Below are 22,836 nucleotides of genomic sequence, written 5' to 3' on the forward strand. Positions count from 1 at the left end.
GTTGCGCGACGCACTGTGGGTTGAGGTAGCGGGTTTCGCTAGAAACCTTTTATTTGAATTGTAGGTTTGTATTTGTAGAATTTTACCTGGGCGATGGAGGTAACGGGCAGGGGCGGGCTCCCCTCGGCAGCGATCGTTCCCCTCGCACCGGCCGCCACCGCCCCGGGGGCCGCGCTCCGGCTCCCCTCCGCCTCTCGGCAGCTTCTGCGGCCGGTCGCGCCCGGGTCGGCCGTGCGGAGACGGGCGGCGAGGGCCGGGCGGGCACCGCTGGGGCGGCGGCACCGCGCAAGGGCCCCGGGGCAAGGGAAGGGCGGCGCCCCCCCGCCCCGCCCGCCTCTGCCCACCTGAGGGGCCGCTCTCCGCCTCCTCACGTCTATTGACGTCACCCGGCCTCCCTCCCGCCTCATTGGCCGCGCGCCGAGGTCTCACTATCCTCACTCCACCCCTTCAGCCAATCGGTGCGCGGGACCCGCAGCTCCGTCCCGGCCCTCCTCACGCCTGACTCTCCGCCGCTGCCGCCCGCCAGCCAATGGGGGCCGCGCCGGCCGTTGCCGCGCCGCCAATGGGAGGGCGCACTTGAAGAGCCGGCGGCGCCGGCGGTTGTTACTCCTGCGAGGGGCGCGGGCGCTGCCGTTTCCGCCGCGGCGCGAGGGGCCGGCGCGAGGGGCCGCCGCTGTCAGCCAGGTGAGGGGGCGCGCGGGCGCCGCCGCCGGGGGAGGCCGAGCGCGGGGGAAGGCGGGCGGGCGCGCGCGGCCTAACCCGTGGCGTTGCTCCATACCGGGCCGGGCTGTTCCCCTCGTCTTCGCCGCCGCCGTTGTCGTCGTCGTCCCCGCGTGTGGGCGGCGTGTGGCAGGGTCTGTCCGCTTCCTCGCAGGGTCCTCGGACGGTCCGGACGAGCCTGATCGAGGCGCAGCCTGGCCTCTGGTCCCTCGGCTAGCCGGCTGCTTCTTCGGGAGGGTAAGCGGCCTTGCGTGCCCGTCGGTTCAGGAGCTCGGGCTGTAAGCTTCCTTGGCGCTTGTTGTGATGTAGTTACCGTTAATAGAACGGCATCTGCTATGGTGCGTTTGCCGATAATAAGAAACGGCAGGATCTCGATGCTGTTGTAAGAAAGAAAAGCGATAACTAACGTTGTTGGATAGTGAGCTGGGTGCGTTGTCGATGTTGGACCTAGTCTGAGTGTATCAGCTTGGGACCAGCCGGTGTCCTCGGGCCTGTGAATTGCGCCTGTGTTTTAGAGTGGAAGGTGGACCTGTTAGAGGGCGTCCAGAGCAGGGCCATGAAAATGATCAGAGGACGCATCACCTATGGAGAGAGGCTGAGAGAGTTGGAGTTGTTCAGCCTGGAGAAGAGTAGGCCCCAGGGACACTTTCAATATATAAAGGGGGCTTATAAGAAAGATGGAGAAAGACTTTTTGCCAAGGCCTGTAGCGACAAGACAAGGGGCAGTGGTTTTAAACTAGAAAAGGGTAGGTTTAGATTGGGCATAAGGATGACATTTTATTACAAGGAGAGTGGTGAGGCACTGGAACAGCTTGCCCAGAGAAGCTGTGGATGCCCCATCCCTGGAAGTGTTCAAGGCCGGGTTAGATGGGGCTTTGAGCAATCTGATCTAGCGAAAAATGTCTCTGCCCATCCCAAGGGGCTGGACTAGATGACCTTTAAAGGTCTCTTCCAACCCACACCAACAAGCAGCCTACTCTGTGGAAACAGCAGAAGTCTGGGGCACCTGTGGGAACGCTGCCTCTATGCTTTTGGGAGTTGTGATGAGAACTCCATTACTTATGGAAAGGTGGATTGCCTCAAGCCAGCTGCAGTCTAAAGGCAGTCTGCTGTGTTGATGTAGTTTGCGTGGGTCCTGGCTCACTGCTATGAGAAGAATGAGGCTGGATAATCAAGAGATCATGGTTAATTTAATTTCTGGTTTGCACCTTTCTGTGCTCTTTTAGTATAGAATACAATTATCCTGCAATTATCCTCAAACCAGTCTTAAGCTTTGTTCTTTTACACTATTCTGTAGAAAGAGAATCTGTCTTTCCCTTCCTTTCCCTGTTTGTACTTTAAAACTAGGTAACAACTAACATGGGTAATGGTTTTTTTTTTCTTGAGATTAACTGCTGTTTATTCAATTTCTCTCAAAATTTGCAGGTTACTTAGCGACAACTGTAGAAGAACTGTAATTGTGATGGTTTATGTTTGAACGATGGCAATGAATGACAGCATTAATATCTTGAACTCTGCTTATCTGGCAGTGGAATATATAGACTCTTTCTTGCCTGACAATCCCCTGCAGCAACCATTTAAAAATGCCTGGAATTACATGCTGGATAACTACACAAAGTTCCAGATTGCAACTTGGGGATCACTTATAGTTCATGAAGTTTCATATTTCTTGCTCTGTGTACCTGGATTTGTCTTTCAGTTTATACCGTACATGCAAAAGTATAAAATTCAGCAGGTAAGACAAAGTTGTGAACTACACACTTTGTAATTTGTCTTTGAACACATGAAGTAGAACATATAACTGTAGTATCCTACTTTCCAATTTATATGACCCCATTTCCTCTATCACTTGGACATCCTGGAAGTGACAGAGCAAAATTACAGTGTGAGGAGAGAAAGAGAAGGGGATTTGGGGGAAGGAAAAGAGTTTTTTCTGAGGGAGGGTTTCATTTCCACCATAGTGGTATAGGGAAAAAAGGGTATGTCACTCTTCATGTTAGCAAAATTATATTTATAGTTTATATATCAGCAGAGAAAGGTGTAATAGAATCATAGCATCTGGTAGTAGAGGTGTGTCTTAGTATTATAAAAGAATTACATGGTGTGCTTATTTAATAGCAAGTGTCTCTCTCAAAGTACCTGTGTGCACACCCTCTTGAAAGGATTTTGAACTATTTAACTGTGGAGAAAGCACGCTCCTAATTGATAGTAGGGGCATAGCCAGTATCTGAACATGATTATTTTCCCCCAGTTCATTGTAATATGAATTGGAAATTAATAATACCAGCTTCTGAAATTGCTACAGTAATTGGTAAAATGTCTCCCTGCAAAAGCTAGATGTTTTCAAGACAACTTATTTCTTCACAAGCATATATCTTCAGCTTCTCTTTGTATTATTTTAGCTGTGGAAATACATTCTGTGGTATGAAGAAGAAAAGCAAGCTTAGATTTGTATTAAACTGTTGAATATAAAGTATTCCTGCTAATCATAAACATAAGAAGAATAGTTTGGGGCAACTGGCAAAGATGACTTCTGTTAAGAGAGGCTTGCTTTAAATTTTATAGAAAGCTACCTTAGAAAATCAAGAGGTTTTGATGAAACTGAACCCAATCCCATGTAATTTGTATTGCCTGAGTTAATTTGTATTGTTGGAGGACATGCTATCTGTCTTCCAAGGTGAAACAAAACTGCCTCCAAAGTAATTTTTGCAGCACTTCTGTTATGTGCACTAGAAATATGTAACACAACTGACTCTTTTTGCTTCTTCTCAGGATAAACCAGAAACATGGGAAAAACAGTGGAAGTGTTTCAAAACACTCCTCTTCAATCACTTTTTCATTCAGCTTCCTATGATTTGTGGTACCTATTACTTCACAGAGTATTTTAACATCCCATACGAGTGGGAAGAGATGCCTAGATGGTAGGTAGATTTTTCTCATTATGTGGATGCTGAGTTACATACAGTTGGAGGCAGAATATTTAACAAGTAGTGTCGTCAACTCTAATAAGCAATAATTTTTTTGGCAATGTAAACTGTGTTTGTTTATCTTGCTTCTGTTGATAGTTAACTGCTATAAGAGCTAATTAGAGCTTTCTAGATTTTTTTTTTTAATGGCCCCAAATTGTTCTGATAGCCAGAAGAAGGGGGATTAGGGGGAAGTTTATGGAAGCGAAGCAAGATTCATGATAGCATGGGTTAAATATTGGACTTCCTAGGGTTTTTTTAATCCAGAATTTTTTGATTCCTCCTAAGTGTTTCTTCTATCCACCTTGTTTTATATCATAGCAGCAGTGTGTTCCTCAAGGGAGAGAATGAACCACCTGCTTCCCATTCTCCTTCTTTTGCACTAAACTGATACACTTTTAAACAAAGCTGAATTAGTTACAAATGCCACCTTCTCCAGAACCCCCATGCCTATAGCAGTTCTTTACAACAGAAGGTCATCTTTCTTGGAAAGCTATTTTCTATCTGGTTTAGGTAGCTGATGTAGCTCTATGTTGTTATATCTAGGTCTTACACAGTCTATGGGTGTCCTCTATAGACTGTGTAACATTGAAATGACAGCTTGTTATACTGCATGCTAGCTCACTTCAGCATATCAACAGATGAGCTGACAAGCACAATAGCCCTTCTACCTGGTAATGAATACTTTTAGTATGTTAAAAAGATATTGTCTGTTATTCAGTAGTAGGCATAAACATTTCCCACCCTTATTAGCATATAAACTATTTCCTCTTTCAAGATTGTGTACCTGCTACTATATTCTATAACTAATAGCTCTTCTGCTTTTTAAAGGTATGTTCTGGTTGCCCAGTGTTTTGGATGTGCAGTGATTGAGGATGCCTGGCACTATTTCCTGCATAGATTGCTTCATCACAAGAGAATATACAAGTATATCCATAAGGTTCACCATGAGTTTGTTGTATGTATTACTTGATTTTTTTAAATAGTTTTTAGTATATGCAGTTTCATACAACTTAAATGTCTTATTTGAAAGACTGAAGAATTTTGTATCCCTCTGACAGTGGGCTAGATGTCTTTTCTTGAGCTCATTGTCAGGAGCAGTCATCCATTTTGTTTCTGAAAACACCTTCTGTAACTTTATTTCATTTAATGGGGATGAAGGATCGGACTCTTGCTAAAGTTTGATCATATCTGTTGAGCTAGGTGAAGTAGGCTTTTAAAAGTGTATTTATAGGCGTCATTGTTAGGGGAGGGGAAACTGTAGGTTTCAGGTTTTGAATGTTTGTCAGTTCTGCAGCTACATAGGTTGTTACCCAGAGCATAGTAATCCCCAGAACACGATCCAGACAGGCAGCTCCTGCACGGCCTGCGTCTTTGAATGGTATGTGAAGCTTACTTGATTCAGAGAAGGATTATAGCTTTGTTTATATGCCTCTGGAAGCAGTATAACCAGCTGGTGATATTTTGGGTGGTTTCGCATTTAGTGGTGTTGGAGCTGACATTGAGCACAAGGTAATGAGCCAAGCTTGACTGGAGGTGGCAATGTTCTGAGTCAGGTAGAGTCCAGCAGTGCTTACACCTTATAATTAGCATAGCTGTGTTTAGATCATCACAGAAGTCAGTGCTACTGTGTTTGTGTACTGCTGTGTTTCAGTGTATAACCTATACTGTGCCTAAGGTAAACTGCAAGCTACTGGGTCGGGGGTGGTTTATACAGGCTGCTAATAGTAGAGAAGCTTGATATTGATTGATGCATGCATATGTATGTACATCTGCAGCAGCAGCAGCTCAGCTGCTGTTTTCCTCTTGCTCTTGGCAGCCCCTCAGGTCTCTAGCAGGAGCAGCTTCTGGCCATTATTCTTGAGAGTGGTTAGCAGTTCACACAGAAGTGATCTGCAGACTGATGGCTGTTTCACTAAAAAACTTTCCCTGATAGTAAAAGGTGATGATTTTAAAATTACCCTTAAGCCAAAGTGGACTTTATTTTTTTCTGGCAATAAAACTTAAAACTTCCAGCATTAGGTTAAATTTTTTTAAACTTATCTTTGTATGGTGTTTTACTTTTGAAAACTCTATGGAATGTCTTTTCTGGTAAACCAAATGTAGGAATGACTGGTGTGGGGGTGTGTGTGTATAAAGGAGAGAAAATGTTTTATTTCAATTTCAAAATAACACTTGAATGGTATGAATTTATTTTAAAAAATCTTCAAAGATGAGGGGTTTTTATTTTTATTTTTCAAATAAATTTCTAAGTGAATCCTGATTCTGAGAATATTTTGGCTTCCTTTTTTCTTCTGCTTCCAAGACTGGATGTATAGCAAAGGTGATAGGAGCTTGCCAAATACTTTAATATTCCTGAAATAACGCTTTGGCCTGGGGTAATGGTAAGCCTAAATAAAAGTTTTCAACTTTTCAGCTAGTAGTGAAGTGTTTGGAATCACTAATGGAATGATAATCCTTATGACCTTGGAATACAGTTTTCTGTTTTCCCAACGAGGAGCTGAACACCTATGTTAAGGCCCTTGCTAAATCACACTGTTTTCTTTACCCACAACATCATTCCATTTGTCCTTTTGTAGTCTTTGGGGTAGTGGGAAGGGGAGAGTACCACAAAATGGTGATTCTGATTTGGGGGTATGTAAAATTGAAAATGATGACTGTTCTCCTGTCTGTTATCTCTTTCTAGTCTCCATTTGGAATGCAAGCAGAATATGCACATCCTCTGGAAACACTTATCCTTGGAACTGGCTTTTTTATTGGAATTGTTGTTTTCTGTAACCATGTGATTCTTCTGTGGGCATGGGTGATATGTCGCTTGATGGAAACCATTGACGTACACAGGTGAAATCCTTATTGCTTTTTAATAATTGCTTTTTCTCTTCTCCCTAAGTCTGTCTCAAACTTACCTGTCTCTTTCCCTGAGATTTACTGTTTATTTTTCACTGAAATACTTCTATGTGTCTTACAAAGGATGACACAGCCTGAACAGTTATCATTGTTTTCCGTTTTGAGGTACTGTTAATAGCAAATCTTGCTGATTAAAAGAGTGTAGACTATCAGCTAGAGCATCTCAAGGAGGGTTTCAGCAGCTAGGTGCCTCATTAGGATGTCTGGCTCTTGATATTTGGTGTATAAGTGAGCTTATGCATATTAGAACACCAAAAATCAATTACAAAAAGTAATATGCCAGCCAAGACGTCTTTCCATTTAATAGTTTGTCAGACAGTTTTCCTGGACAAGAGAAACTTTAGGCTATACAGCCACTGCCTGTCTTTAAAATAAACACATAAATAGCTTTTATTTGTTTGTTTGTTTATTGTAGATACAAAGGACAAGACTTCTGGTCTCTGTAGTAAAACTGACTTCTTTCAAATTTGGCTCCAAAATGCTAGTGCAAATTCCAGTAGTCTTAGTTGGGTTCATCTGCAAATGAATGAGTTTTTCTTTCCTGTGTTCAAGAGGAAGGGGACAGTAGGAGTTCATTTTTTAAATGCTAGTATTACACTTGACCTTGTATCTGTAAATATATTATGAAGCATACAGTGTATTATTGTAAGCTGAGTGTCAAGTGCTTTAGTGGAACATGAGCTACTAATGAACACATCATACAAGTCATTGCTGGTTTAGTTATGTATTGCTGTAGACTGAGAAGTATGTGTTGTGACATATCATAAAGTAATTGATGCAAAGTATGAATCTCCTTTAATAATTATTATTTTAGTTTGTTGTCCACATGAGGCATTCATAACAAATTACCTTGTGCTCTCCCCACTAGATGGTGGTAAGATGCTTTCCAGTACCGCTAATCAAAAGATTTGAAATCCCTCTAAAGCAAACTCTTCTGGTTTTAATATTACTTTAATCGTGTATTTTGAATTTTAAACATTTGAAGAACTTGCAGTAAGCTGAAAATAAGAGTAGAAGTACTACAGCTGTAGCTGATTTGAGATGCTGTTTGATGAGCAGCTGAGCCGATGTTCATAGCTTGTCACTAAAAAATAGTGTTATTTCTTATTCCTCCTTCCTAACTTCACTCTGAAGTCAGTTAAAGGTGCTAAGCCAGCAGGAAGTCAGCCACTGTGATTTTTTTAGGTGACTTGCTTAAATTCTTTTGTATTGCCTAGTAAACTGAGCTGAAAAGGTCAGCAAGTGCCAAAGCCATTGAGGGATAGTTTACAGAAGCATTTGGCTAGGAGAGGAGGAATCTTGTTTTCCTATTAAGCCAGCATTACAGTGATTACCTCAGGGCCTTATAATACCAAAAAAGTCATTTCTACAAAATAAAAAGAAAGTTAGTGTCCATATTTTGTGGTTTATGCTGGGAAAAATCCTTATAGTTGTTTGTTTGTTTGTTTGTTTGTTTTTCTCTCTCTCCCCTGTAGTGGCTATGATGTTCCGCTGAACCCTCTTCATTTGGTGCCTTTCTATGCTGGGGCCCGTTTTCATGATTTCCATCACATGAACTTTATTGGCAATTACGCTTCAACCTTCACATGGTGGGACAGAATCTTTGGTACAGACTCTCAATTCATTGCCTATAAAGAAAAAGAGAAGAAGCAGCAACTCATAATGAAGAAGAAGGCTAACTAAATTTCCAGTGTAAAAATTCTGATGCTAATACTGGTAGTCAACTTTTGCTTTTCTATAAAGCAAAATAGTGATTGGGTGTTAAGCATAAATCTTGTTCCTTGGCTACTAAGTGGTAGGGAAAAACAGCTAATTACACTGCAGTATCTTCCTAATGGGAATGCTTTCTATTTTATACGTAAGTACTGCATATATTTTAACTACAGATTTAAAGATGATGCAAAAAAAATGGAGATTACTTGTGTCTATCCTTTTTTTTTTTTTTTTTTTTTTTGTGGAAAAAAGATAAAATTCAGTTTTATCCTTAACGTTGCCCACTTTGGATCCAGGTAGAATTGTATATGTACACTGAAACGGGACTTAGTTTTTTTAAAATATATATTCATAAATTTGTAATATCAAATAGCAGAACATATTAAGTAGTATCGGCACTGTATTATTTAAATATTGGGTAAAAGTTGCTTAAAACCAAAACATCTGTTAATAGGAAGCTTGGAGAGGCCTTTTGCACATTCGATAATGCGAACTGTTAATAACAGAATACACAGCTAAACATGAGTTAGCAGAGACATTCCTGATCTAGATTTATTATGTTATTTTAGATTACAGGTAAAAAGAATGGAAGTTTTTATTTGAAGAAACTGGGTTTTGCTGCTCTTTAGAAGTTGGTCTGTCAGTGTACTTAGCATTTACATTACATTCCTCTCTATGTGTTGTAATTTGCTGAACTGACTTGTTGCTATATTTGCACTTGTGACTGATGAAATAAATGTGGCTTGGTTTGATGCGTGTATTATACCTTTCATATGATTTTTAATACAAACCTGTGATAAAAAACATGTAGGATATAGCATCTTACTCTGTTCATCTGTCTAATGAAGAAGCATTATTTCTGTTAGTATGGTCTACAACAGCTCCATCTATTAAACTACTTACAGAGGCAGCAGCAAGAAATGGAAACGGAGAACATCTTGTAAATTCTGCTGGTTCGTGTGTTGAAGGACTTGGATACGTAGCTACTCAGTGTAGCGAAAACTTTTGGGCCAAGTGCATTCTCAAGTTAAGCTACAGCTTTCACAAAGTAGAATCTCAAAATCTACTACTTGAGTTGTACTAGTAGAAAAAGCAGTAGTCTAATATTGTTGAATCTACTCTAAATATTTGTCTGTTGCACAGGAAATAACAGTGGAAGTATTTAAGAGGGGCTTAAACTCTTAGAAAGATCTTGCACTTTGTATTTTAATGTCAGCTGCTCTTCAGACTTCAGATACCACTTCATCTCCCTGTAAGTCCTTTAGAGATGTTTACAGTGTTTTGCTTACTTGAGACCACCTGAATTTTCATGCTTCTTCACATGCAGTCTGGTGTAATACTCAAAACAGGCACTCCTGTGAAAGTGCAGATGAGATCAGGCTTCTAACAAAAAAACAAGGTGTTAATGACATTCAGAGTGATTCAAATATTACTTGAGATGTGGGAGTGGTTCAGATTCCTCCTCTGCATGTGTTTTGTAGAAGCTTTTACTTCTTTATCTGTATCCCTGTTGATATTTGATGTTCTTCCCCTTCCCTCTAAAAGGAAGTAAAATACTTGACTGTAGCAAGTGAATGGAAACTGAAATCCCTGTATCGTTCAGTTTTTAGCAGGGACTTGTACTTAAGACTTCCTGAATCCATATGCACTGCCAGCCTGAACTCTCCATGGTGGAAGTGACCTCTTTAATCAGATTTCAAAGATGGCCGTTATCCTCTTTGCTTTGTCAACTCCCACTCTCATCCTGCAGCTGCAGTTATACTTAGCTTCATTTTACTGAACCCCCAGCCTAAAAATACAAGGAGCTTTCAGTGCTTCAGATTTTCCCTGTGTGCATGATTCTATTCACTGGTTCTCAGCCCGCTGGCTTGTGCCTATACACACACTGTTGCAAAATTGTGTACAACTGTGAGCCAATTGCTTAAATACTTCAGTAAAGTATCTGTAAAAGCTTGGCGCCTCCTCAGCTATTGGAGAGCTGAATCGGACGTCTACAAGCTTGATAGGATGACTTACAAAGTTACAATGTATGTTCCATTCTTCAAGACGTTTTGAAAATCAGGAATGTAATTTTAACACATTACTTATGCCATCTTTTTAGGTAGTGCATGTGGGGGTTTTTATGTTCTTTGCTCATTACTTGAATCCATATTTTTCTGACAGCTGTTGCTGTTTCAGGTTTTTGGGGCTATTTTATGTACATCTTTAGTGTACAATGTGATCACATTGTTGCTTTTGATTCTCTTTCTTTAACAAATCCCTAGAGAATTATGCAAGCTGTGCTTTATAATTTTTTTTTTTTTTTTTTTCTGAAAAAATGTGCCCACTGGACCTCTCAACACAGGAACTTGCATTTGAAAATGACAGGCTTGTTTTGCTGCAGGACTCAGACCTGCATTCTGCCACGGCCCCACCACCTTTTCAAAAGCAGAACCTTGTATTTATTACTGAACACCATGCTCCCTGGTAAATGACCTACCTTGTTACTATGTATCGTTTATGCATATCAAAAACTGTGAGGCAATTACATTTTTGAAGTTTTAGACTTTTATTTAACAAGACTGCACTGGGGGTTTTTTTCTGATGTTTAGTGAGAGAGGCTATGAGTATGTGGAGCTCTGAAAACTAAGAGAGTTCTGTGCAATAGAAAAAAAATGAGAGCAATAAGGGTAATGGTTTTTGGCTCTTCGCAAGGCACAACAAAACCTTACACAATCTGTTGTCCTTTATCCTCTTTAGCAAGGAGGCAGATTTAACTCTTAAAAGTGGTAGGGTAGAGGGGAATAAGTGGGGGAGCAACATTTTCCACAACTTAATCTTTTCCTGAAAGTCCAGTTTAGTTTAAGTAAGGCTCATCTGTGGGAAACAGCAGCTTGCACTGTCCCTTAGGATATGACAATAATTAAGTCCCATGAAAGCCATGAATTAATTTCTTGGGTTTTGTGTCAAAAAAACATGAGAACTCAAAAAGTATAATAAATTGTTAAGATTAGGATTGTAAAATAATCAACTGCTTTTGGTTGCTGATGTGGAATACTAAATAAGGAGGTTTATATTACACTACAGCACAGTTTGCCAGAAAATGTTAATAGTGATTGATACTATGATTATATTTGTAGATTATATGACTTCATTTATTTTCCTCACTGAGTTTATAATAAATGACTGCTGAGTGTTTTAAGATCATTTTAAAGAAAAGTGCTGTGTTTCTAGATTTTTAACATTCATTTTTATTGAAAAATGATATTGTTGAAACTACAGATAGTTACTGCTGGCAACAGTGTCTGGTTCATTGCCTCCAAATCTCCATCCCGTTACTGTTCCCTCTCTCTCTCTGTCAGCTGCAGCCTTCTGGTAAATCTCAGCCATTGAAACCTGTAACTGGCAGGTCCAGGGAGAAGGCAACTTTTTGCCATTGGTTCTGGCTATAACTTTCTATCTGTGAAGGTAATAAACACAGCGGTCAAATCGCTTCTGATGTCTTGTTTCAGCTGTAGATACCAGAACTGCATATCCAGATCATTGTCTCTAATACCACCTTGGTGGTATAATCACATCCATCCTCTTAATCATTGTCCTTCCGTCTAAACATTCAAAGATAAAATTAGCTGTTCTGCAGCATTGCACTGGAAAATATGGCCAAGTTACCCATCTATTGTGATCTCTCGATGCTTCTAGCCATGCTGCTTGCCAGGCCATTACGAGCGTGTTTTATATTTCTTGTTTTTAAGTGTAACTTGCAATTTGCTGCTCTGAAATAGTTAAATGTGCTTGACTTACCAAGTAATCTAAATCATAGTCCAGTGTTCCTTTTCTTTGTCATCCACAAATTTTAATTAGTTTTGATTCACATTTATGTCATCACTGAATAAATTAGCCCCCGGACTTGAAATACCAGTCCCTGTGGAAGACCAGAAGAATGTTCCTGTTAGATAATGACTCACCACTTAAAAAAAACAAACCCTGCCAGCCACTTTTGCAAACTCTCACAATGGTCCTGCATGGTAGTTTCTCTGTGTGTTTCTTTCTGAGTGTTTGGTGCTATAGCCACACCACCTCTCAGAAACAGCATTGCAGGTCAGTGTCCAGGACCTAGTGTCACCCCAGGAGCAGTGATTACTCCTGCAAACTGAAACAAGGGGCCGCAATAAGCCACGGCCATTTGTGTAGGCTTGCAGTGTGCAAGTGCGAATGTCGGGTACGTTTTCTATGAAATTATGGGTGGGAGTGTTGATCTGCTCGAGGGTGGGAAGGCTCTACAGAGGGATCTGGACAGGCTGGATCAATGGGCCGAGGCCAACTGTATGAGGTTCAACAAGGCCAAGTGCTGGGTCCTGCACTTGGGTCACAGCAACCCCATGCAGCGCTACAGGCTTGGGGAAGAGTGGCTGGAAAGCTGCCTGGCAGAGAAAGACCTGGGGGTGCTGGTTGACAGCCGGCTGAATATGAGCCAGCAGTGTGCCCAGGTGGCCAAGAAGGCCAATGGCATCCTGGCCTGTATCAGAAATAGTGTGGCCAGCAGGAGCAGGGAGGTGATTGTTCCCCTGTGTTCGACACTGGTGAGGCCGCACCTCGAGTACTGTGTTCAGTTTTGGGCCCCTCACTACAGGAAAGACATTGAGGTGCTGGAGTGTGTCCAGAGAAGGGCAACCAAGTTGATGAGGGGCCTGGAGCACAAGTCTGATGAGGAGCGGCTGAGGGAACTGGGGCTGTTTAGTCTGGAGAAAAGGAGGCTGAGGGGAGACCTTATCGCTCTCTATAACTACTGAAGGGGGGTTGTAGCGAGGTGGTTGTCGGTCTCTTTTCCCAAGTAACAAGTGATAGGATGGGACGAAATGGCCTCAAGTAGCACCAGAGGAGGTTTAGTTTGGATGTTAGGAAAAATTTCTACACCAAAAGGGTTGTCAAACATTGCAACAGGCTCCCCAGGAAAGTAGTTGAGTCACCATCCCTGGAGGTATTAAAAAGACGTGGTGCTTAAGGACATGGTTTAGTGGTGGAATTGTCAGTGCTAGGTTAACGGTTGGACTCGATGATCTTAAAAGTCTTTTCCAACCTAAACAATTCTATGATTCTATAATTCTATGAAATTTAAGTTGCAGTCTATAAAGAGGCTCTACGCAGAATTGTTACATGTATAAGATGTTCACCACCCCAGCAAGAACACAGTAAGCTCTTAAATACTGGGTAGGGTTGAGTTTCAGTAACATGGGTGTCACCTAACAGGTGGAGGCAATAAAAGATTCAGTCTTGCAGTACATAACTGGAAGGAGTGTTTTTTTTCTATTCCCTTTCTGTAACCTCCTGCGTAACTGCCCCATCTGTATTTGGATTTTTAAAAATTCATTCTTTCTTTGTTTAAATTTTCTTTGACCTGCCTTATGTTAAGCCTGTTCTCAAGCTATCAAGCTACTGGAAAAGCTGCAACTTTCTATATCAACCCTGTTTTGCAAGCATCCAAGAAATAGAGCCACTGATTTGTGCAAGACATTTTGGAGGCTGGTAATAGAAGCTTCTGTCTTGAAGACATAGCTTCAGGTTTAGTATGCGTATATAATCAGCACTGAGAGAAGTTTTGTAAAAGCTTCTAAGAGCTCACAAGTTATCTCTACCTAGTTGCTTGGTAATTTGTGAACACTGAGATTAGCTGTTCTCTGTTCTAATTACATTGGAGCTATTCTATTCCTATCATTAATTTCTTAATTGAAACCCTTACCACCTTTTATCTGGTCTTTTAGGACATATATGGTCTGTAGCTGTTTTTTCTGTGTTTTTTCTGGTTTTTCTAGTTGTGCTGTGTTAATACCCTGATTAGTCTTTCAGAATTTTTCCAAGGCTTGAAAATGCAATATAACTGGATATTAGCAAGCCAAAGACAGCCCTCCTCAGAGGGGGGCTTAAAGACCAACTAGTGATTTAGCCTTGCTGATCTCAACATGCTTCTCCCTTATGCGTTATGTTCAGCATCCTACTTGCTTATTATTATTAGAAAACACTCTCTTCCTCCTGTGGGATAGTGCACCCTCTCACTTCTTTCAAATACAAACTAGAGAAGTTTATTGAGTATTTCCATGGCACAATTATTAACAGTAATTTGTTATTAATAGCATAAACATCTCATCTCCATCATAGATTGTTTTTAGGATTTCTGTTGTTCCTAATGTACTTCTATTGTTTCTAATGGACATAGTGTTAGGGTTCTCATTTTGGTTTATAGAAGAAAGTAGTTGCCTCAGCCTGCTTGTCTTGCCACACAAATGAAAAAAGTTATTTACTCAAGTCTTGTAAGCAGAACTCTCTGACTGTGAGGGTTTTCTGGAAGATTTATTTATATACTTGCTGGTGAATCATGATTTGCTGAAAAAGACAGATTCAGGCAAGTCAGAAGTATTTGAAAATTTGAATCACATTTAGCAAATTGTTTTGGCCAAAAGAATAGAGTGATATGTAAATATATATGAATATTATATATATGTTTGTGCATGTGTATATATATATTTGTCTATAAATAAGTATTTTTGGGAACGTCAATGAAGTTTTCTTCACCATTACCAAATTATTTAGACTGCGTCTGTTAGCAAAATATAATCTACTATTCGGTGTCATATACAGACATAAAAGAGAGGTAAACCAGATTTGAAATCTGCTGATCAGGACACTTTTCTGGACAGGGGGCTCTTGAGCTCTACTCCCTGCTCTAATTAATATTATTAGCTTACAAGGCCATACCCCAGAGCCTGGTTATGCATATAGGCTGGGGATGCCCTTGGGGTTAGAGTAATTCCTCTGAGACTAAGGCAAGTGCCAAACCTTTTTCCATATTACAAGGAAGTTTGGCCTTTGCCTGTGATGATAATCGTCATCTCTGAACTATGGAGAATAGGAGGAGGGATTGGATACAAAGGAACTCATCAATTTATTCCTCCTGCTCAGTTCTGCGAATGCTTCTATGCTCTCTGAGAATCTAATCACTGTTTCTTAATCCCTTATTAAAAAGAAATTAGTACATATGAACTCAAAATGAAATATTTCGTAATATAGAAAATGTCCTGTTTTACACAAGATGTGTACATGCATGTGTTTTTATAAGTACTCATCCCCTTAATTTTTTAAGGGGTAGGGGGTTAATAAGTATGGAAATTAATGTAAATCCATTCAGACCTAGTTGTGAGTCTAATTTTGTGTAGTGGAATAATAATCCACTGCTTGAAGAGATTAAAAGAAATAGATTATTTCTGAGCCTACTTCTATCTTTTAGTGACGTTGTATTTTGGGTAAGTAAATTTGAAGGGAAGCCAATGAGAGTTGCTACACTGCACAAGGTTTTTTTTGACTGATCAGAAAGTTCTCCCAGAAAATGATACTGTAAGTCTCAGTTCACAGCATCAGCAGATTTGTTTCCTTTGTGTATAAGGTGCAAGGGAAAGTGATGAAGAAAACAAGGAATACCTAGCCTGTGATGAATGTAGCCGACAAAACTGATAAAGAACGTGAATCTTGAATGCTACGTCAGCTACCTTTATTTGCAGTTCATTTTGGAGCTCTGAGAGCATTGCACATATTGCACATAATTCTAAAGTGGCGTGAAGTCATAAACAAATTTGTAATACAATTCATGCTGTTAGGGAGGAGAGAAGTCAGAGGGATGGCACTTCCGTGATCCTAAATGTGAACAGTGATCTTGGTAAGAGAAAACAATGTATCAGGGAGCCTCTGTACATTCAAGTCTTGCAAAATGCTTAGAGCAAATTTGCATTTGCGTTGTCACAACCCCAGAGCTAATGTGACATGATATGATAGGTCTCTCCCAAAGTTTTCTAGCAGTAAGAACAGAGAGTTGAAGGCTCCAAGAAGTGCTCTGAAGGTGCCTTTGCACACGGTTGCTTTCCTGTAACCCTGGAATTAAACTGGGCAGAGAAGCTTCTGAACCCAGTTGGCTTTGAAGGGTGGTAAGGACTGGGTGAGCTGGCCTTTGGTTCTTGCTATGAAGAAACATGTCAAATAATCCAGGACAGTCAGTAAAGGACACTGAAAGTTAGCAAGTATAGGTGAATATATAAGTATCTGTATATAGTAGTTGCATTTTCAGGTCTGAGTTTCAGATGCTGGATGAGTTTCTGAGCTGGTATATCACCAAGCATCAATGCAGATGTTCTCCTAGAAGACATTATTTCCATTTTCTTCTTGGTCGGAACTAGACAATCAATAATTTAGGAAAACATCCATAGGATCACAAAGAATTATTAACAAATCTTCCTGAAAACTGATTCAGTATAAATTGGTGATTGAAGGGGATGTTATACGGGCTCACCCTTTTAGATCAGAAGAGCAGGGTAAAACACGTATTAAATTATTGAGGACAAGATTCTATTTGTAGAAGGATGAATTGGATGCGTGATTTTCAAACTTTTCAATATTTTGAACCTCTCAAAATTTCCCAGTGAGGCTTTGTGTCCTTTAAAAATAATAAAAAAACCCCCTGATGTGGAAGTTGCTCTTTAGCATTTAGCCTTTTGCTTTTATCAGTTGTCCTTGACAGGCTGTTTCGATGCAGTCTAAACACCTATGCTTATAAAAACAGCTTGAAAAAACAGATGGCTTCAGAAGTCCTGTAGCAGAGACTGTGATTTATTATTCTATTGCGAATGGTTCCTCACAAGAGCATTCCCATTGAACGTAACGGGATGTGCTCTTTAAGTATTCTCAGTGTCAGAAAGTAAGTCTTGCTTTATCCTTCGCTTTCCGAGATGCAGCAAAACTACCTTATAGCTGATGAGCGCAGCAACCCTATAGATGATGTTTTATCGCTCTCCTTGTGAGGTCAGTGAAAGACGTTCGTGTTGTTCTGCGATAGTACTGTCGGAATCTCTCACGGAGCGCTCTGTCTGCTCACTTAGGTTTTTGACAGCGGGTGGTGCACTCGGTGGGACTGCGCGAATGCCGCGCAGGATGAAAGGATTTCACGGAGCAAGATAAAGACGCAATGTAGAAAACGTGCTTTTTTTTTTTTTTTCCCTCGGCCGCATACTGGTTGATGAAAACAGCTTCAGTGCCTTTCGCCCGCACCTTGCGGCTCCGGTACGGCGGGGCCGCGCACACGCCTCCGCCCTCCGCGGGGAGCTCTCGCTCCTCCCGCCGCGGCCCGCGGAGACGGGCGGAGCGGCCGGTCCCTGCCGGCCCCTCCCGGTCCCTGCCGGCCCCTCCCGGCCCCTCCCGCTCCCTCCCCTCGCCTCCGCCCGCCCCCCGCTCCCTCCCTCTCTCCCGCCGGGGCCGGCGGCAGCTGCGCGGCGGCGGGCAGGCGGGATGGCGGTGCGGGTGCGGGTGCGGGTGCGGGTGCTGCTGGCGCTCTGCGGGGTGCTGGCCGCCTGCCGGGCGGCGGAGCCGGGGCCGGGGGCGGCGGTCGGGGTCGCCAGCCGGCGGCGGCGGCTGAGCGCCGAGGAGGGCATCTCCTTCGAGTACCACCGCTACGCCGAGCTGCGGGAGGCGCTGGTGGCCGTGTGGCTGCAGTGCCCCGCCATCAGCAGGATCTACACGGTGGGGCGCAGCGCCGAGGGCCGGGAGCTCTTGGTCCTCGAGGTCTCCGACCGCCCCGGCGAGCACGAGCCCGGTAAGAAGCGGGGGCGGCGGCCGGCGGCCCCCGGCGATGCCCGCACCTGGCGGCAGGTAGCGGCCGGCCGCGGCGGAGCGGCGCGGTGCGGAGCGGTGCGGTGCGGAGCGGTGCGGAGCCGCCGCTCTGGGCCCGGGGTCCGGCGGCGGCGGGCAGACGCCGTCCCGAAATATTGGCTGCGGCAGTGGCTGGCGCCGATCGGCCGCGCTCAGCGCGAACGCGTCTGTAAGGCTCCGTCGCGGGGTTTAGCGCCCTGTTAAGGAGAGGGGCGCGCGGCGTTCCCCGCAAAACATCGGGAGATCAGCAGCAGCAGCAGCCGCCGCCGGGAACGAGCACGCTCCCTTCTGCTCTGCAGGCAAGCACCTGGTGCAGATGTGCTGACAGGGAAGGCGTTGGCCTCCCCGCTTCCCCGGCACGAACCGAACTGTCGGGGCAAAAAACCAGCAGGTATGAATGTGCCTGTGCCAGCTGTGTAACGCGGCCGGGCTGCCCGCGGAAACCGTGCGACCGCTGCACGCTACCGGTCTTTGCACTGATGTCTCGGGAGACGTGGTTTTGTGTAGCTGGGGTCTGAGACCCTCTTTTTATGAAAGGGGATGTTATCGATGCCGTGCGTTTGTTTCGTGCCTACGAGCGTGCATTTTTCATCGTTTCCCATTTCAGAATTGACGGTATCGCTTATGTCTAGATGTGAAAAGGCTTCATCTTGAAAGCTGCTCAGTACCTGAGGCCCAACCATAAGCCACCTGCAGCCATGTCTTCACATTTCCCTTGGTAGGTCACAGACGAGGTCTGCAAGTCCGTGATTTTTAGGTGGAGACGTGGCTTCCGTGGGTCTCTGGGGATTTGGTCTGTACAGTTAGTGCTTAGTGTTCTGCTTTATGACCTGAACGTAACCTTGCTTCGCATCCTCAAGGGACTCAGGTTTTTACTGCCTGCGTTAGGGCTACTGATAAAACTTAGAGATTATAGGATACTGGACATAAGGAAGACAGAAGAGGAAGGCAGGGTGGCAAAGCATTGTCTTGAGAAGAAAAATATACGAATTTTAGAGAAATTTGAAAAATTTCTTTGCGGTATGTTGCCATCTCAATATGAGAGCCGATCCTGAAGCTAAGAATTAATCTATTGCCACTACGTGATTTGCACGCTAGAATGATAGGCAATTATAATTGTGACTTTCTGTTACTGTCGGGCGCAGTCGCTACAGCTTATTTAGTTGGCACCTCTGTCAAGCCAGCTGAAATGGGGACAAAAAGAGCACTCTGTGCAGTCTGAGATGGGGCTGTGGCTCTTCCTAGAGACACGCTGCTTCTCCTGTTGGTGTCAGTGATGTGGGAAAGGGTTTATCATTGGGCCCAAGCAAAAGAGAATCCAACTGTATGTCAATGACCGGTAACAAACTGCAGAAAAGAAAATTTCCTATGGATTGCATCCACGTATAAGCTACAGCGAATGTCAAGCATTTCCTAGAATGTGCTCTGTCCCTCACAAAGGGAGCCCTATAGGTGAAAATGCCACATGTGGTAATGTCCAAATCACATGTCAGGGAATGTGATGAGTCCTGGCAATCTTTAGTGGGGGATGCTGAAAATGCTGGGGTTTTGCAGAGGATTAACCAGGGTTTGAACCCGAGCAAATTCATTGTTTTATTTCAATCCTCAGTTTCATTCTGTGAGTTGCTGAGCTTTTCTCCAAAAGTGGAGAGCTACTGCAGCTTTTGCTGTCTGCAGTGGCACATGAGAGAAACTCAGGGTCTTTTTAGGAAGGGCAACGAGCCAGACCCTGTGCCTAGTTATGGTTGTGCTCCTTTGAAATAATTGTAAAGGCACTGATAACATCCCTGCTTCTTTGTTACAGAGGCTAAGCACCTACGTATTATGCTAATGGTTGCAATAGAGCTGTTTTCTTCTTAATAACGTGCCCTTTCTTCTACTGTGTAGTAAAAAGTAGCACTGTTTATGTTTCTATGTGATCTTTTTTAAGCTGTGAAGTAAAAGAAGTGGAGCCTTGTACCAGCCTTGGCAGGAAATACGAGGCTGATCCAGCAGCTCGTACCTGAGGGGGGATCCTCACTCACTCTGAGCATCCACGCTTGGTTCCCAGGCCAACAACGGGAGTAAGGATATTTTGTGTGATTAACGCTTGCAGGATCAGGACCTGATTTATCATCATGTATTATTAAAAAATGATACAGAGATTCACAGACACTCGCATACATATAGTTATTTTTTCTTTTTTCACAACAGGCTAAGAAGTTGTTATTCCTGAACATAATCTGTTCCTACAAGATATCCTGAGTGTCATGGGGTTTATTTTTAAATATATATAAGTATAAATGAAATATATGCTGCGGCTCATACGTTTATGGCCCACAGAGAGAGAGCTCATGCTTCTAGAAGCCTGGTGAACATGCAGCGATGATACCTGAATTATCTAGTGAGCCGCTGCAAAAACAAAAAGAATGTTTCTGTTCACTTAGTAAGCAAGTTGGTAACAAAATAAATCAGGAGAGTGTCAGCAGAGCATCAGTAAAGACTCTGTACTGAGTAAAGAGGCTTTGTACTGAGTAAATTGACTACTGCACATATATGCATAAATTGCATAATCATGCATATTGCATGGCTGTGCAGTGCTGTGTGAATGCATTTGATCTTAGGCAAGCGTATAAATCAACTTTAATTTTAGAATATCAGCTATTTTTGAAAATGAATCTCTATTATATGTGCAATATTTGAAAAAAATGCATGAGAGAAATAGGAAAATTTTAGAAATGTGCTTTAGATTTCCAAAGCAACTGGAACAAATCCTTAGTGAACAAAGCAATTGGAAGGAATTGTTAAGGCGTCATCTTTTGCTGGGGTAAATATACTTTATGAGGATTTTTTTTTGAAGTCCTGATACTGCGTTGGAAGCCAGAATGACTCCATATGAGCCACTCTGGTTTCTTGCATAAGCACACAAAGTGTCTTGGCAGATCTTGGACACCCGGATTAGTCACTTGGAAGATGTGAACTGAGCCTTCACTGAGCTCTTCCCAGGGACATGCTAAATGCCAGAAGCGTGAGACTGCCTAAAGTTTCTGAGCCTACATTAAATACTCAGAGAATGTGCCATCTTCTCTGCAAACTTGAACACCATGCTACCTGTGCTTCCTCTGTGGTTCATGGCAAACAGAGTTTGGTCTAATATTTCACAATTTTGTTTTTTTGTGGCAGCAATTTCTTTAGGCTGATACTGCACCCGTATGGGAGATTAGAACCTGCAATTGCTGATGGAAAAGAAACCCTTGAATAAGGAGAAGCAAAACCCGGAGATGAAGATATTTGAACTTGAACAGTTTTATACTGAGGCAGCTGTTCTGTGCAGATAACCTCACTGAGTCGGTGGGGACTAGATGGTTAAGGCAGAGGAATGCTTGAATGAAAATGTATCAGTGGTTAGGTGTAGAAGGTGTTGTATGAACCTAGACTGTTAGTGATCAAAACATTTTGCAGTAGCTTTGATAACCTGAGAAAATATAATTTTGTCCCTGTGCTTGCCAAAAATTGGCAAAGTTGACAGAAGATGGCGGACAGCAAGGTGAGATAAAGCGAGGAGAAAAAGATTGTGGGAAGTTGATGATGCACCAAGGGAAAACAGAGGACAGTTGATAGTAAAGCGCAGATTATTTCTGGGACAAACGAAACAATATTTTGCCTTGATTCAGGTGCAGGAGAATACTGACTACTCCTGGGAGAGGAAGTAAGCTCTTGCTTTGGATGTCTGATGTTCTGTTGAACAAACACCCAATGGATGCTGATTTCTTGAGGCTTTTTTTAATACCATAACTAACCTTATTTTGAGCATAATGTATTTGTATTCTTTAATAGCAATGAAATATATTTAGAATTGATTAATGCCAAAAACAGTTCCTCCACCGTTAATGTTCAGCCACTTGTTTAGGCATGCTGCCACTTCTGACTCATTTGTACCATTGATTTCGGTGGTGCGAGATCAGTCCCCTCCACTACTGCTTCATTTTGAACGTGAAAACAAAACATTCTCATAATTTCAAGATTCCTAAGTTGTTTTTTTTCTGTTTACTTGAAACAATTGCAGACAAAAATTTCTCTCAACTCCTGCTTTTTTTAATAAATTACTAAAATTTTTATAGTGGTTATTTTTCAGTGTTTAGTTTTGTGAAGAAATCCTCAAAGTAAGGCTTATTAATTGACTGGTTACATGTATTACAGGTACAGGGTCTGAACATTACTTTTGCATCAAATGGAGGGGAGAGAGGATGGATAAAAATACAGATTTTGTGGCAACAAAATGATCTGTAAATTTGCGACATTTTCATCAAATTGTTCGTACTAGCGAAAAGGAAACAGAAGTCCTGAAAATATCAGAATGGCGGTTTGGAAACAAAATATTTCATGTTTTTTCAAAGCAGCATTTAATTTAGAAGGTTTTTTTCAATGTTAATGATTTTATTGTTCATCCTTCTCCCCACAAGCAACTTTAAAAATACTTCGAACAGAAGGAAAAGGTTTATTTGTAGTTGAGCGAAACATCTGATTTTCTAGAAAATGACATACTTTGGGCTTTCCAAGTTTCAAACAACACCAAAACGTTGTGAGCTGGTAAGGCAGGAGCACACTGCGCATGAGGTGAGCAGCACAGTTGTGACTCGGAGCGTTTGCAGGACCCTGCGGGTGTGACTTCAGTCAATTTTATGAGGTGCAGCTCAGCTACATTAATCCTTGGACCCGTCACTTTATCAAAGACCCCGTTTGGCACGGTGAGGAAATGGCTTGGGTGGGTCAGTGCTGGCACTGAGCCTAAATCAGCTGCTTGACTTCCCAAATTGCAGCTCCTGTACTGGCCTCCCCAAAGTCGCCCAACATTAGGCTCCCGGTTTCTCAGACTCCGGCCCTGCAG

General features: G+C 42.5%; 2 protein-coding genes across 3 annotated transcripts in view; both read left to right on the plus strand.

Moving 5' to 3' along the window:
* Positions 1-524: 524 nt before the first annotated feature.
* Positions 525-9,058, plus strand: MSMO1 (methylsterol monooxygenase 1). 2 transcript variants are annotated; one of them, XM_069786491.1, is made up of 7 exons: positions 534-684; positions 875-957; positions 2,146-2,455; positions 3,493-3,641; positions 4,518-4,644; positions 6,373-6,527; positions 8,069-9,058. In XM_069786491.1, the coding sequence occupies exons 3-7, from the start codon at positions 2,201-2,203 to the stop codon at positions 8,274-8,276; spliced, it is 894 nt and encodes a 297-aa protein (XP_069642592.1). In that variant the 5' UTR covers positions 534-684; positions 875-957; positions 2,146-2,200; the 3' UTR covers positions 8,277-9,058. The 2 variants fall into 2 exon arrangements, with proteins under 2 accessions (XP_069642601.1, XP_069642592.1); XM_069786500.1 differs by lacking the exon at positions 875-957 and having other exon boundaries at positions 525-684.
* Positions 9,059-17,584: 8,526 nt separating this feature from the next.
* CPE (carboxypeptidase E) overlaps positions 17,585-22,836 on the plus strand; it is a 61,775-nt gene continuing 56,523 nt past the window's right edge. The window contains exon 1 of the mRNA XM_069786512.1: positions 17,585-17,913. Within this exon, the coding sequence (XP_069642613.1) occupies positions 17,610-17,913 (304 nt within the window). The 5' untranslated portion in view covers positions 17,585-17,609. The remainder of the gene's footprint in view (positions 17,914-22,836) is intronic.

The sequence above is a fragment of the Haliaeetus albicilla genome, chromosome 1 (assembly GCF_947461875.1).
Source record: "Haliaeetus albicilla chromosome 1, bHalAlb1.1, whole genome shotgun sequence".
Lineage (NCBI taxonomy): Eukaryota > Metazoa > Chordata > Aves > Accipitriformes > Accipitridae > Haliaeetus > Haliaeetus albicilla.